We start from the raw sequence: 17,844 nt of genomic DNA on the forward strand, positions 1-17,844 counted from the left end.
GTACTGTATCAATCCCAAAAAGTACCATAGTAAAATCAATTCCAAATCATGCTTATCCCGTACAACGTACACCCGACCAACTGCAGGTCACTTCCTATTATTAATACTAATTATAAACTAAACACATACGTATTAATCCAATTAAGCTTATACGTGGCCAACGGGGCGCCGGGCGAGCTTATCTTCCGGCAAAGCTGGGCAAACATTGGCCCGGCATTATATGGCAAATGGCAAATTGATTGGCCGCACAATGGAGATACTTTTGATTGCCTTTATATATGAGTAGATGCGATTATTTCTGCCTCGTGTACCATTTATTGGCGATTTTGTTTTAGTGGCTTGTGTTTCTGTAAGCTTTTATTGGCTGTGTCTTTTGATGATTAACTTGAGGGGTGTTTGCTGTGATGATTTTGATCCTTATGTTCCCCATTTTCATGAGGTGTAGATAGTTTGCTGAGAAAGTTTTTATGATGCCTGGGATAGACCTAGGAAGACCCCGTAAAGAATATAGAAATATAGGACCACGCTAGGTGGACCAGCGGCCATATTTAAATACCACTTGCATCAGAAAACAAAGTCATAAATACATGTATTATTTTATCATAATGAGCTATAGAAACGATTCAAGTCAAGAGGCAATCTATTACAACCAGAGAGATAAATGCAGATCGTTTTCCCAAAAGTATCACTGAACCAGCCCACTAATTTCAATTAACCAAATCCGGAATCACTCCGAACCAAATCGGTAGCGATTTTTCACACCAACCAAAACCTTTTCCTTCCCAGCTTCGCAGTATTTATATGAAGATGTCTAGTCTAAATACAATCCGTTTTACGCTCTTTTTGTGGACGTATTTCGTCCGTAAATCACTCTGTTAACGTCCATTTTATGGGCGTAAATCTCGTCCGTGTAATATGTGAAATTTACGCCACTGTTGATGGCAGCTAAGAGGAGTAGGGGCAATAAAAAGTAATAAGGTTTTATTGTGGTGTTATTAATGGGAGGCAGGAATGCTGTGTTAAAAGGTATGGCAGATGGTAACTAAAATAAGTATAGGCTGTTGGTTGGCTTTTACTTTGTGGCAATCGAAAATATTATATTTTTAAGTAAGTTGCCTTAGTTTTTTCTAGTCTAAACATATATGTAAGGTCTAAATATTTTTGTAAATAAAGATTTCATGGTTTTCTTTTTTAAAAATACTGTAACGGATATGTTTGATCATTTAACAACTCACAGGAAATACGTACACAGTCTAATATGTTATAGGTAAGTTTGGTGTCAGCATTTCCCTATTACCTAACCTTGTTATTCGCAAGACAATAACACTACCACACAAAACTACAAAAAATAATTCATATAAATGACAGATTTATAAAATAAACAGGTAAACCAAAGCTCACAAAACCGCAGGAAGAAATAAACCGTATTTGCATATTTAGCGGCATACGTTAGTGAATAAATTCATGGTATATTTGTAAAACAAAACACTTAATTTAATTAGGATAACATCATGGATTAATTTGTGGCTGCAATTAGCACTGATCATTTTAGTACCACAGGCATAATCGGCTTAAACAATTGTATGTCTAATTCGTTTAATTGAAATGTATTCTGTGAGGTGCGTTTTACACGTAATTATTTTTAAGTAGGAGTTTATTTTTATTTGATTTTTTCTTACATCTTTTTACTATTAAAAGAGTAACCATGGAGTTTCTTGCCCGTTCTTCTCCATAGGAAGCTACTTTTGGAATAGGCAACTAGAATCAAACTTAGTTATATTTTTGACGTTCATAAGTGCTTGTAAAGGCCTAAATGAAATAAATGATTTGACTTTGACTTTACTTAAATCTTTTATATTAATGTACTTAGCGATAAACATAAGTATAACCTAACTATCTACACTATCTCATTCTCAGAAATTAAACGATGAACAGAATATATTATTGCTTTCTTACTAATAGAGTACTTACTAAATAGTCAAAGATGTTGGTTTGAATTACGGTCTAATCAAATGTATAATTGTTTGCATATTATAGAGCATAAAAAGGAAAGCCAGTACAAAAATTACTCTACAATATTCTTTAAAAGACAACATTAGCAAGTTTTCTTTTTGTAGAAAAGTTTAATGCAATATCTACCCCAAAACATTTCAAATAGACACCACTATCTATCAAACTCAACTCAGGCACGAAAAAATCTAAAACAACAAGACAAAAAATGACATTTCCATAAGCGAATGCATTGAGAAGGTACGAACTTTTCTCTCTGTGTAAAATACTTGGTGAGAGCACAATAGCACAGTGATGACACCTATCTGTGTATCTGTACCAGTCGTACCTATACCTTTGTACCACTTGTACCTACGCCTTTGTACCAGGCATGACGTCATCTGACTATGAACTATGTATGCTAGATAGTGCAGACGATCCAAGACTTGTTTGTGTGGTATATTTTTAATCAGACGCGGTACGCAGTAAGTTTTGAAATAGTTCTTTGTTTTTATTTGTGTTGGAATCGGAGTTGTTGGGTGAAGGAGTGCGAGTTATGGTTTTATTTATTTTATGGGTGAAGGTTTGGTACCTATTTATTAGCATACATTATAACATAGCATATGCAGCATTCCATTATTTTTAGAATAGTTTAGAGTATAAAAGGTTTATAACGTTTGAATGCCAAGAGAGACAAAGACGTATACCAAGTACTCAATTAGATATTGGATTTGCAAACTGTCCTCCAAATAAGTGTAGGAAAATACAGATAAAGGTGTAGGACGCGAAGGCGCCACTAATGGAATTGCGACGAGTACCCTCCAGTATGTAGGTACACGATTTCATAGCAAACAGCCGAGAGCTCGTACAATATTCATCCGGTTTAAGCCGCGGGGAGGAGATAAAGTAACTCTTAAAAACACTTTCATAACTTCAATTCATCCGCTGTAGTACCGCCTAGGCTCTGCGGCTGTTTTGCACTTTTATTTGACTAAGAAAGTAGCACCGCAATGCTCAATGAATTCTCTGTACGACGCCAGCATTCAACCCACCCGCTATTGTGAATATTAATCACGACTTTAAAATAAAACGAACCTGTTTATGAAACGTTACACTACTACACAGAATGCTTTTATAACAGAGTGCACTAAAATGCTTTTCGGTGTTCCAATTTATAAACACACACGATTCCAAATATCTTTATTCAATGGAATAAACTGTTTACTAGTCTTCGAGAAAATGTTGTTTACGTAAATTCGGAAATAAACTAATTTATTTCAAGAGCAGCGTTTGATACAGCACGTGCAAGTAATGACGTTAGTGAATGGAGCGCTGATGCAGTGTTTGTTGTTGTTTCAGGTGGCAGATAACATTAGAGAATGGCGTCACCGGGGCGCGAGTAGTGTGAGTGAGTGCGAGTGTGCGGCGATGTGGCGGGCGCGCGCGTAGCCTGCGCGGCATGGAGGAGGACGAGAGGAGGCTCTCGTTCCCGCCGCCGGCGCCGCTCAACTCGCCGGGGGAGGAGATCGATGGCTCGCGGCTGCTGGGCGAGATCGTGCGCACGCTCGAGGCCACCAACCCCGAGGCGGCCGCGCCGCTGGTGGCCTCGCAGTCCCGGGATGCGCTGCACGTGGAGGGCGAGAAGCCGCGCCGGGATGAGCTGCGGATCCCGCTGGAGGGCGTCACGTTCGCGAACGAGAGCTGCGCGGGCGGCGGCGAGCGCGACGGGCCGCGCGCCGCCGTCACGCCGTTCACGCGCGAGTCGGCGCGGCGCGCGGGCTCCCGCGGCGCGCAGCTGGTGCGCGAGTTCGGTTTCATGCCGCGCCGCCGCCTCAGCGTCGAGGACGGCGCGCGTCTGCCGCGCAAGTACGAGCCCTTCCCTCCCAAGCTGTACGGACGACCGCTCGAGGAGATCGACAACTTCATTTACGATGAGGTAAGCTTTTAATCCACATTCCGCTCCGACTGCGCCACTTTCTATTACTGTATGATTACGCGGAGTAACTTTTAAATACAGCGCCTCGCTGCAGTTGCTCCATTTCACTGTCAATTCTCTTGACGTATAATAACTCAAAAGTTGCTCGTAATCATAAAAGTCTTTGTACGTTTCTCCTTTATGGAAATACGATGAAAATAGCAGTTCCAGCCGCGATTTCGTTTAAATTTTGCATATCTTTGGGAAGTCTATGCATTTTTGCTACCGGTAATAGGGCTAGCGAGGTCGGCGTTTGCATCTTACAACGTTTTATGTCTCGCAGCACGCACCTCACGTCATCATTGCGTCATGATTCACTTACTATTATATGTAGAATAGAGGAATAATATGTACTAGAAATATTTATGTTTCAAACAAAAGTTTTATGGTTACTGCGGTTTCCCGAGGCGTACTTTTAAAGTATTGGTTCAGAGTTGCTTCATATGTCAAAATTACTTGAATATTTAATAAATAAAGACAAAAATATAAAACCAAATAAAATCTTAAAGCTAACATCAACAGGCAAGCACATCCACATTACAAAGAAACACGACCCTCATTATAACCTGAAACCACCGTTTCGTCAACCCAATCCCTGCAACAGGATGGCCGTGATACCCATATTTACCACCATTTGGCCACATTAATGCCTTTTAAGACTGCTGTAACATCCACAGGGGTGCACTAACACCGCTGTGTGCTCACCGGCCATTTTACGCTGACCCCCAACAATCTATCAGCCCCCGAATTTTCTAGAAACATTTTAAAAGCCACACTGTCACGTACGGACCATTTTGTACTGGTCTCTGGACATTTGATAGGATTCTGTTCTCGTAACAAGTCGGACGATGGATCGTAAAAAATAATGACTTAACGTTCTACGTGTCGTTGTTATGAGCCTGTTAATCCGACGTAAGTGGTCACCGGACGGAATATTCAATTCAGTTTAAAAGTTTCTTTTTTATAATGGAACGAAGATTGGGGTTTTTAAATTCGTGTCGTTTTGGTCTGAATCACTATTTGCAAAAGTCACACCATTTATAGCAGTAGTTGCCTTTAAAACGTCAGGTCTATAAATAGATGAAAAAGGAACCTTATGAAGCTCGTATTTTAAAATTTCATAACTTTTTCTAGAGCACCGATAAATTAGTACTTAAAAACTACTTGAAAAGCATGAAAGCGTCTGTGCAAAATAAAATGAAACACTTTATTTATCGAGAGAAACACTTAATAATATAAAATACTTTTACAGAAGGCTATTTCCATGTAGGTAGTTTCCCACTTCAGTCTACTTACCATAGACTAAGACATCTACTGGCCGTCGTTGTTAAACATTTGCTCGGCGAGGTGCGAGGTGGCGAGGTAGCGAGCTGCGAGGTGGCGACTTATCGCGACTGACCCTAACCGGCTTATCAGATCACCACCCCACTTGTTGCACTTTCAACGTCTTATAAAGATAAAGGGTTTGGACATGTTATTCGAAATTAACAGTTTTCCTTGCAAGCTTTAATTAAAGAATACATACGTTGAAAGAAACATATACTTCTTGAACCAAACTTTGGGTAAACCATTCTTATTTATTATCCTGACTTATATCACTTTTAAACACATAATAATATTATATAAGTGCATATATTTTCTGTTCCATTGAAATATAAGACAGATAATGACACCAAAAGCAATATACTTATTTAAAAGATTAGTACACAGCATTTATTTTTATTTAACCCTGTAAATGATCGTATTAAATAAAACTTGCCAGTCCCAATACCCCGAAACATATTACACAACATAAAACTAGTTGCATAAACCCAGACCACGTTTTGGTAAGCTCGCTTCCATTTCTTTGCTCCATCCACTTTCGTAGTGCTCTCAATTCGAGTGGCCAGTCCAGGGTTCTTCTTGACCCTCAAGAAGGTACTTTAGCTTTCCAAAACAGTATAGACTCTTCAGTGGTTCCGTGGAGCTGCCAAAGAGCTCTTTCAGCGAAATCGACGGGGGTAATGAATTGATATTAGTCGGTTTAGGCTATTGTTTCGTTTTTGTGCTGTTTCATGAAGTTGTTTCGGGTTTAAAGGGCTTTTATTATGTATTGGTTTGGTAGTTAGGAAGATACGGAATTAAGATTTAAGTGACGTAAAATGGAACTGAGGATTATTTACAAAAAATCAAAATAATATGCATCTTAATGAGAAGTAACTTCAATATAATCGAATATTTTTTGAACTTATCGACTTTTTTAATCCGTCTTAGTTACATACGGAGGTTAACCTAGGAGTTAAAATGATTTCTAGTTTAAACCCTCTAGAGATCATCACCAAAATGTGTGAAATAAACATAAGGTGTGTCAATCAATTAGTCTGACAAACAGTCACAAAGACAGCGTTCCTTTTTAATCCACCGCTTACTATCCCAAGTGCCGTGTCATCAGGTCATAATTAAAAAAAAAACTCCTCGAGCAAATCGCCAACTGTCGTAAAAGTTAAATCACCGAGTTTTGGACGGAAAAGTCGCAATCGGCGCCGTTTAATTTATTCCGGAAAGTCGGGTGTCACTCAATAGCCTGTTGTTCCAAGTGACTTAAGGCTACTAGAGTTGCCACTGTACAAATAACAAGAACGAATGTTGCCAGTGAATAAAATTTTATGTTCTGTCTGTTTTTTCTTAACACTACAATAGCTTTTTTTCTTTCTTTTTTTAACGTTTTTTTTTATGTGCTTGATATTGTTTTAGTAATTGTGTGTGTCGGAAAATAGTGCCGGTGTAAACTAACGTGTAGCTAACGTGTTTATCGCATACGTTTTTTCTCTCTTGGGAAATTTAGCGAACGTTCGACAAGCAACGCTGAAGATTGGAAATAAAACGATGAATTGTGTAATACCTGTTTGTAGTGGTACATATTCTGTTGTTGTATAATACGATTGATTAATCGTTTCTGTTCACGAAGTGTCAAGTTATGTTATACTTGTAGATGTACTAATACAGGAGAAGAAGCGATTAGGTTCATAGCGAATAGTGTATTCCCCTTACACACTGAGTACTGAATAAATAGATTATTATAATTTATCAATAGTCCAAAGACATTTAAAGTGAATACAAATATCTATCACATCTATCGTTACTGTGAGCTTAACAAACGTAAATCAAAATTTTCAAATAATTCATCCAAAATGCAGAGTACGTAAAATATGTATCATGGTGACATAGCAGGAAAAAATATCACCCGAGTATTGGTTGTAGATATAAACTTTCACTCGCCAAATGAACCGAATAACACTTTGGAACAACGCCAAAGTTGCAAAACCCATTTTGGAATTTATAGGACCATTTATGAATGTCAGTTTTTGATGGCGGAAAATGCATGAATGCATTCTGCAGTTTTGGGTAACTAAATGATCGCAGAAAGTTACAGTAATATTATTAGAAGAGTTATTTTTAAATAAGAATCTTTACTATTAATTAATAACAAGAAAGTTATACACATATACTTAATTAACTATTTGTCAAAAAACTCATCCGTATCGCTGTCAGTGAGGATCGTGCCCAAAAGGCTGGCTGCATTGCCACGCCGTTTGGAAAATCTACTCAATATTACAAAATATATTGGATCTATAAATAAAAAACTGGAAACGCCATTCTAATGTCAAAAACATTACTTACAGTCGCATGCAGCAGCCTTAAAATAGTATACGTTCGAGTCAAATATCATTTTACATAACAGATATTTCATTGTCAATATATATAGACACTACGTTATTTGTAGTCAAAATGGAATCCGAACATATTTTTGTGTCAACTGGCGATCTTTTTGCAGGAACAAAATAAGAGTTAGCGCATTCATTTTCGTTAAAAAGCTGGTATAGAAAATGATTCAACCGGATCGTGTAGTGTTGTACCCATCTTACGGCGGATATGAGTCAGCAATGAGGATAGAGAAGTACCGGGATACGGATATTTGAATCCAACGGTTAAATCCCAGTAAAAGCCTTTAAAGAGGCTGTAAAACTGTCATTGTGTCACGTAATGCGTTTCCTCTGAGCTAAGTAACTTCCCACGGCGGAGGCACATCGTGATTCGCTTTTGTTTTGTCTCAGAATATTTAAACTTCGATCTCATTTACAAATCTCCTATGACTATTTACAACTTTGAAGCTCAGTCCCTAATTAAATATTCCCCACACTTCGCCCATTTTGACAGTTGCTCGTATCACATTAAACACAAGTAATTTGTGGATACCCACATTTTATTGCCCTCGGTACGGACTCCAGAAACAGACTACAATTCAGTAGATTTTACGAGCGTATTAACATAGTCAAGCGTGGTTACTCGTAAGTATATACAGTATAAATATAGGCAATTTTACGATAAGGCTTAGTACGGGCGATATCGATAGGTTAATCGCTTAAACCGCTTTCGACTCGGCTGCATTTAATACCGATATTCGCGCTTACATTTCATCTGCCTACAAGCATGTAGCTCGCACAGCAAAACACTTTTAAGCGCTTAAAAATTATCTTATTATTCATCGCTCGTACGCTCGCGAACACTTTAAAAACTAATTACGGTTCGCAAAGTTGCCAATTAAAATGCTAAAAGTTAAAAGAAAGACCGTTCAGTTTAATGTATAGGGATCCACTTTATATCAAGTGTTGCCTAAACTTAGGTTGCTTTTACGAGAAGTAGGGGGAAATCTATTAGGTAGCTCCCGTACTCTTGCTAGATTTATGTTCAGATGTGCTGGAATTTGTTCGTTTTATGTTACGTGTTGCAAAGCTAAAAATCTTTTAGGACGCTTGATTTTTTCTGTGGTTACTTAAGTAGATTGAGCTTATTTGTGAAAGACTCGAAATACATTTAGGTTGGAGTTTATTAGTGCCACGTTTAATTCAGATTACTGTCGGCTTGAAGTAAGTTAAAAACTTCATTTAGTCTCCATGGAGAGAGCAGTGTATTTCAGTTCATTAGTCCATATTAACATTACTACCAAATTATAAGTCATTAACAAATAAAAGACATCTCTAACACAATACAGCACAAAACTCCTTTAGCAGTCGAAACGCAACAATTCTCAGTATAATACACATCATTAAGCCGGGCTTATTCACAGCCATCGGCTGGTGTTGCCTGTTGAAGTATACGCGGACATTCAAAGCAATTTGTTGAGCCTGTCACAAGCAGAAACCCCTTATGTCGCCTTGCGTTGGCTTTTGGCACTAAACAGATTTATACAGAAGCTTTATTACGTACGCTGTGATACATAAATTGAGGGGCGGTCGTTTGGATTCCGTGATGACTGTTGGTTTCTTCTCTGTTTGTGTTTTAGAATATGTTCTTGTCAGCTTTGTTTCTATTTAAATCAAGTTATAATGAAATAATGCTCGATATTCCACGATGAAATATAATATTTCCTCTATAAAGATTATCATACGATTATTTCAATAATCTTATTGCTTTCGGCTAAAAAAGTCATCCTTATCATATAGAGATCAATAAAAAAATGTTTTTGTCTATATTAGTCCATTCTTGTTAAAATGTTTAGAACTCAAAACAAGTCTTCTGTCAATAACATTACTTTTCAAAACCGCATTGCAAATACGTTTCAATATTTCAGCTTCGTCTTCAAAACCCATATTTCCACGTTGTCACGACTGTTGGTTTTCTGTTCGTTCGTTTTGGTAAGATTTGTTTAGTTTTATTCGTTCCCTGGAAGCCCGTGACATGTTTTACAGGAAGCTGGGATTTGTTTCGTGAATCTCTGCGGACCCCGCAGATTTTATATTTCATTATTACTGCGCTGTGGTGTTGTCGTGACCCGAAACGTAGGCTCGGGTTCCCTGTGTTTTTTTAATTGTGATGATGGACATTTTTGAAGCTAAAAATAATGGGTGTGTTGTATGAAGTCTATATGGGTATTTTTTTTGTACAATATGGGTATTGTTCGGTGATCATATTTTAGGTGGGGTTTATAAAGGCCGAGATAGGTTTGCTGATATGCATGTATGTTAAGTTTTACGTTCGTCGTGATTATCTACTGTTTACTATGCATATAAATACCTAGGTATGTGTTTTTATAAGTTCTCGAAAACTCTTCTACTGGCTCAGTTCAAATACAAAACACCAGCCTAGTGACAATAAATTCTTAACCTTTATTAAGTGATTATTCACCAACACCCCATTTCTTTAAATAGGTAAATCACAGAAAAAAAACATACTGACGCAACACATAATTCAACAAAAACACACAGCCACAGACTATGAAATATGAAGTAGAGGGACAATAAAATGCCCCGATAGACTATCGTTACCTATTTAGTAGCAACTAAATAATGTCCCTAGTATCTTGTCATGGATTTATTCCTTCTACGGTACCGTTCGATGTCGTAAACTGTATTTTAAATGAGTGCCACAGTGTAAAATAATGTCGCTACCTGGATATCGGAAAATTCCGTGAGAATATTGTGTATTAGGTAGAATAATTTTAAATGGTACTTTTCATTACATATACACACACTACAATTAAAATGCTTGAACTAAAATTTTTAAGGTTAAGGATTTTCTGTTGTTAATAATTTCAAAGTTTAGGTATACGAAACAAACAAAATAATAACAGTAACCACTACAACTGCTCTTAAAATAACGAGATACATGAATAACCGACATTTTCCAATTTTACCAATAACATTTTATTACACACACAGTTTTATTTCAAAAAAATAAAATTGTCACACAGGCTAAGTAAAAAACCAATAGCACTCAATTGAAAACTGAGCAATTACATTTATTATTCAAAGCTGCAATCAAAGTATCGAACTCTGCAACGAAATATTTTAACGTCTATTTCGATTCGTATCTATATTGATAGTTTGTTTTTTTTTCACTGGTATGCTGTATTTATTTAGTCTGTGGAATGGACATGTTCGGGAGCTAGAAGTTCCTTTAGACAATTTAAATTTAGCACCAACGCTTGACACGGGATACTCGGATGAACGAACACGGACCGTCTCCGAGTTCCTTACACTAAATCGAATTGTAAGCTGCAAAAGCTGTACTTACATTAATTTTGCGCTGAATTTTTGCTACTTTATCGCATTTTAAGCGTCGTTTTATTTTCTTTTGAGCATTTCCTCCACGGTTTTACGATTGAACATCTTACGTTTTCGGATATAACTCGATTGATTCCTACGGTCTTTTATTGATCGTTATTTTTATTGCTTTGGTAAATAAACAAATTAATTTGTTTATAATACATATAAACGACAATATCTATATAGGTTATGGAGCTTTATTAAGCTTGTTAACACGTTTTGACATGTTAATCAAGACCTTGAACCCCTTGACATTTGCATCTGTCAGTTGTCACCCATCAACTGCTGTGAATATAAATGAAGTTAATTGGCAACATTCAACCCGTCTTCGGTCTACATTCGCGTCACGTTTACCGATATTCCTATAATATCATTTGCAAGTTCTGCGTAACATTTCCATTGTTATGGTGGAAAAGTAATATTAAAACAAAAGCGGTGCGCGCCATGCCGGAAGGTTGCGGGATCTGGTAGCAGCTTTAATTCATCCCTCGGCAAAGGGAACACTGTGGAATATTAAACAGATACTCCATTCATCTTCGTTCTGCGACCCAGATATCACTCTCTTAACAAGCCAGTAAATATCTTCTATAAGTTGGAAGTGTGGAAAAAATTGTGATTTGACGCTTGTACCTAAATGTTGTCACTCGAATAAATATGTAAAGGTTGATTCGGCTTACTTCATGCAGAAGATATTTATGCGATTACGAGTTTACCTATGCTTAACTTTCTAGGTGATCGATACAAAGTCAGAAGTCGCTTGTGTTTAGCAGTGGGATAGTAGATTATTAGATGAAATGATCTCTAAAAATACATATTATAGATGCTAAGAATAAACACTTTTGCGCCAAAAGAACCTTTAGCTCAGGTTCTTTCAGGTTCAGCCTGAGAAAGGACATAGGCTACTTTTTACCTCTGCGTAAAATTGTTGACCCGGGTGGAAACGGAGGGAACAGCTAGTAACACATAGATACATTTCTAGAAGTAACACAAATCTTCTATTGTAAGTGTGTAATTACTATTTCTAGTTTATAAACAACTTAATCTTCAGTTTAAGGTAAAATTGACGAGCACACCGCCGCAAGCTCTCAACTGATATGCGAGGTACCGGTAGTTTTGTCTCATCTCTCAGAGACGAATTATTATAGGTATTGTATAGTGCATGCGTCAATTAATAGAAAATCAGAGAATCATTTTTGACTAGAGATTTCGAAAGAGTTTTTCTAAACTTTTTGTCCTTGCCCACAATTTTACTGTAGTTTTTGCAAATATGAATTTACTTAATCAACATAGCGTCTGCATAAGGCATGCGTTGCAAACGAAAAAAATAATACAGTAGGTTTCTATGGAATGATGACATCTAAAATATAAATTAGTAGTCCAGAATGTCACATTTTAGAATAAATTTTCGGTATACCATAGACACATTTTCGTAACAACATTAGTTTCAAAGTACTTAACCATTTTTGTACATACCTAGACTTTTTATCTACTCATGTAGTCTAGATAATATTTAAATACTTTATTAAGGCAGAATACTAACCCTTTACCTATTTTCATTAATCCCAACAGTACAGCCATTTCTAACGTTAAGGTTTTATTTTACCCGACATCGAAAGGAAGCGTTAGTGCGAAAGATAAAATCGGCCCGTCCGTCAGTATCCGGCTGGGCTTATCAGCTGAACTTAATTCAGCACAAAGCTTACCTTTGTTTAATACCTGCCTTGTTGAAACGATAGCCGTGTAATTGAAACAGCTATGTTATCGGCCCGTGTAAGTACTAGGAGTGCAGGATTAAGAAGAGATATCAAGTCTAGTTAATGTATGGCTGTTTCGTTTTTAGTTGAATTTATTATTGTTGTAAGGTATGAGTTCGTACGCGTGTACTTGTACTGGGAGTGCAAGATTAAGAAGAGATATTGAGTTTTCGTTATTGTACGGGCGAGTTCATTTTTGTGGTAAGGTATGAATTCGTCATTAGACGATCAATTTGGTATGTTTTATAAACTTCTACAAAAGAAAAAGAAGAGCTGATCATCCTAGTTCTTCTCTCAATGATAACTGAAAGCAGTCACCATAGCCGAAATCGGCAGGGAAGTATATAAACTTCTACAAAAAGGCATAGCAGCTGTGCTTTGCTTAATGCCTGCCTTGTTAAAACGATAGCCGTGTAATTGAAACAGCTATGTTATCGTGTAAGTACCTACCTACTAGGAGAGCAGGGTTAGGGAGAGATATTGAGTTTTAGATAGTGTACTTGCTGTTTCGGAAAGTTTTGTAAATGAAAAATGCTTTTATGTTTTGGTAGGTAACAGAATTTAACACCCAGCGTTGTTTTCCGCAACAAAAGGACAGAGTGTATTAAGGGCAGTTCAATATGCTATTATAATATCATGGCGAGCTAACAAATCTTTACGAATGTCAATCAATAAAATAAGACACCATTCCAAGTAAAAAAACCAAACCAGATTTAAATAAAATCACAGTGACAAATAAAACTCAACGAGTTTCCTGAATGAAATGTCGAGAGTGAAATAATTTGTGTCTGGCGGCCTTTCAGAGCGTGTCGCCGATGTCCGCGGTGTCGTAAATGTCCGTGACACGTCCAGACACGTCCCGCTGTTGTGTACGGAAATTAGTGGCATGCAAATTATTTCTGGTTCTCATTTTAGAGGTTTGAAATTATTGACTGATGAATTTCATAATAAGTAGGATAAGTAGGATTTGTATTTTGTTTTCACTTTGTAGGAAAACCATTATATTTTAGACTTTAAGAATAAGCACTTGTTTGTTTTTACGGTCATTTACAATAGAATAGAATAGAATAGAATAGAATAGAATAGAATATTCTTTATTGTACACCAAAGAAACATAGACAAGGACATTACAAACAAATACGTGTGAGTACAACAGGCGGTCTTATCGCTCAAGAGCAATCTCTTACAGACAACCTTTGGATGGAGTCGATTTTAAATAGATAGATTAGGGTAGTAGGCGTACGAATAATGATTCTATCATTATTCGTATATGAATCATATTTCTAGATTTATTAATCATCAATCAAGCATCAAATCTATTTAGTATTTGTTACACGTGAGTAGACTTAGATGAAGTTCTGAATTACCTGTCTTTCTTTAAATACTGATGCTCTGCGAATTTTCTGTCTCCATTTCTAGGATTATTCTCACAGGGTATTTAGTAAAATAAATATGTACTTACATGTAGGGTAGCTGTTTGTAACTAATATATCAAGACGACCAACACCTTAGTCTGCCCGTGACCATGGATGCTGTAAAGGATCCGAAACGTCGGGATTAAATAATATTAATATAACGCGATAAAATCCGTAAAAGTAGTTTTATTTAAATGTCTAATATTCGCGTAAGTGTCAGAAATCAATATGTACTTACATAATTAAAAACTTATTTACATATCATATTTGCTATTGTGTTTCAATCAATGTGGCCGTCTTCACAGTCACAGAAAACAAACAATTGAAAATCACCAAATCGCCTCCCAAAAATTCTACGTAATTATTCCAACAGATTCACAGTTCAGAGATTATTAATGTTCACAGATTCGGGGGTAGATAGGGAAAAGATTTTTTCCTTTGCGCCTTGTCCGTTGAAGCGAAAGCGTTTTATTCGGAACGATCGAGATTGTATTATCTGGGGTAACAGCTGACTTTTATTACGAGGGTCCAATTTATAGATTAAGGTATTTATGGCTATTTTCTGCAGGTTTTGTAACTTATTCACGCGAAGTTTTACTTGGGAGTATAGATGTTTTACAGGGAAGGAGATACTGTGAAAATATGGATTATAGATTCAGTAAGTAAAGTTTTTATCAAACTTTAAAAGGCGGTTAAATGTTTTACTACTCAGTTTTGATTTTTAAGAGTTGAGACCTCAAAACAATTTCTCCTTCACATTCAACATTCAATAGAATACAAATAAATGCACTTAGCAACACCGACCATAAATTTTCGTGTCCAATAGATACGTGCACATCGCGTGACCATCACAAATAAAGTGAATGACGCCGCGTCGCACGGTTTAAAACTACCCTCAAATTCTACAACAGCTATTGGCCGTCCATGAAACCGATTTTACAAACAAAAGTATTATGTAAAGTCGGTCATCGAGACTAGTACTTCGTTTATTTTTATTTAAGCTTGTTAGTTGCCTAATGGGCCGTCTGATAAAAAAATGCTGAGCCAATATAATCGCTTGCTTGCCATGAAACATGCTAAATAGGTTATTGAGAATGGCTGATTCACTGTTGGTTAAAAATCTATAATTGACCAGTTAACAACGACTCTTATATACATATAAATTAATGTCGTCTGCCAGTGCATAATCTTCATATGCCTAGCCTTTTCCCAGTTACATTGAAGTCGGCTTCCAGTCTAACGGTACGCGGTTGAGTATCAGTATCTACCAGTATACAAGCTGTTGATTTGCATCCATGCTATATTCAAGGACGTAATAATGCTAGATTCTCAACCCAAATCAACAAAAAAATTGGTACGTATTTTTTTTTTAATTTTTTTCGGAATTCCTTCAATGTCATCTAGCCGTATTTTAAACTTGACGCGTGTGTTACTGGCCTTAAAACCGTGCTGCTCCCTCAAACAAACGCAAACACAAAGCATACGCAACGATCATTCATAATTTTCATTCATAAAATTGGGTTACTTCTGAAATACTACGACATTAAAATGACAAAAAAAGCAGTGCATATTAGCTATTTCCCGTCTACTGTAATTCCAATCGATTATTTACGTATTTTATGTCCTCCTCCTGAACTATGGCACAAATGCAAATCAACACCTTGTATAATAAATAGCCAATATACCTTTACTTACGAGAAATAAGAAAAGTAAGCGTTCGAAGCAACTATGAGTTCCAGGTTCCAGACATATTTCACAAGAGCGGAGTGGCGGTCCCACGGTGGGCGCCAATTTGTCAGCGCGAGCCATCTAGATGAATTAAAAAATAAGTTTTTATTTCACGTTGGAACACTTTTTCTGACTATTAAGACTCATTTCAATTAATTGAGACTGGTGTGGGGAAAGTTTTAATATTTTCAGAGTTTTTATTTTATTTTAAAAAGCGGTGTGCCGTTAGAATTTAATTAAAAAACATGAACTTGGTTTTGTTATGATAGCCATAGCGTTGCCACATCACACTCCTGTAAGAATAAGATTTTGCCATCGTTGTTGACAGAAAATACTTTCTACCGACTACCCTAGCTTCGCAGACTATTTTTCAATTTTTTCATAACCAATTCAATTTCCTCATAACCATGCTTGCAAAATTTAACTAAAATACACCCTATTTAAAGACCTGTCTAGGCGGCTGGTTGACGCTTCTCGTGACCAAAAGGCTGGCTATTACCTCGGACAAAGGATCAGCATGGCCATCCAACGAGGTAATGCTGCCAGCCTCTTGGGTACGCTCCCAGTTGACAGCGATGGGGATGAATTTTTTGACGCCTTTTAGATATAGTGTATATATATATATATTATTTTTTTTTGTTCTACTAGGAAAGTTTTTTTTTGTGTTGTAAATATGTATATAATGCTATGATTCAAGATATTAAATGATATACTAAAATACTATTTAAGATGCAGCAATTTAGGCATTTTGTACTATATACTTAGATGCACCGATATTTTTTATTATCAGAAGTAGATGACGATGAATTACAATAATTTTAGTACACAAAATAGATGATATTAATGATGTGTTACAATATTTTTGGTACACAAAATATCGTGCTTAAAACGTACAAATTCCAAAAAACCACTGGTACATTATTTACAATTAGTTGCTGCGAACAAAAAACTTCGATTCAGGTCGTCCATTGTTTATATAAGCATTGTTCCGCTTTTGTATCGCGATTCGTATTTTAAGTATTCTATGCTCTGTCAGAAGGAATATTACAGCTTAAAATATTGTATATTTTTGGTAGCGTTTATGTATCAAAATTGTTTTTAAACGTTAGAAATTGAATATTGGATAATTTTTACATTCATCTTTTACACAGTAATATCGATAGGATATCCCATTCCACTTTTGCTTTCTCTGGTTAATTAAATATTACCTAGATAATATTTTCCTAAATTAAAATGTATGTAAATGGTGTCATTTTCACCGTTTCTCTATGGGCTATGCTCGGCATTTCTCTGAGGGATCGCATCAGAAATGAGGTAATCCGTCAGAGAACCAAGGTCATCGACATAGCCCACCGAATCAGCAAGCTGAAGTGGCAGTGGGCTGGCCATATTAGCCGAAGAACCGATAACCGTTGGGGTAAACGAGTTCTAGAGTGGAGACCACGCCTCGGCAAACGTAGTGTAGGACGTCCTCAGGCACGGTGGAGTGATGACTTGCGCAAGACGGCTGGCAGGAGCTGGATGCGAGAAGCTGAAAATCGATCTCAGTGGCGTGCACTTGGAGAGGCCTATGTCCAGCAGTGGACTGCGATAGGCTGATGATGATTCACCGTTTCAGGCACAAAAAATATCTAGACACGCGGCAAGCCAAGTTCAAGCAAAAGTAGATATATGTATAGTAAAGAAAGACCAAAAGTTATTTATTTAGCACGTGCAGTACCTAAGCCTGCAAAAATTTTGGAAGAAAAAAGCCCTATATACATAAGTGTAAGTAGATATTCTATGTTAAACATGAGACTCTCATTCACATGTTTGATGCAGTATATAGGTGTTGAGGTAGGTCATAGCTACACATGCGCGCCGAAGCCATGCATGTTTCATGCTGCAGTTGAGAACTA

At 36.9% G+C, this 17,844-nt stretch overlaps 1 protein-coding gene across 1 annotated transcript in view; it reads left to right on the top strand.

Annotated features, from left to right (window-relative positions):
- Positions 1 to 17,844, top strand: part of LOC124638343 (sodium channel protein 60E-like) — a 173,495-nt gene that overhangs the window by 66,132 nt on the left and 89,519 nt on the right. The window contains exon 2 of the mRNA XM_047175287.1: positions 3,349 to 3,925. Coding sequence (XP_047031243.1) covers positions 3,449 to 3,925 — 477 coding nt within the window. The 5' untranslated portion in view covers positions 3,349 to 3,448. The remainder of the gene's footprint in view (positions 1 to 3,348; positions 3,926 to 17,844) is intronic.

Source organism: Helicoverpa zea, chromosome 17, assembly GCF_022581195.2.
Source record: "Helicoverpa zea isolate HzStark_Cry1AcR chromosome 17, ilHelZeax1.1, whole genome shotgun sequence".
NCBI classification, from domain to species: domain Eukaryota; kingdom Metazoa; phylum Arthropoda; class Insecta; order Lepidoptera; family Noctuidae; genus Helicoverpa; species Helicoverpa zea.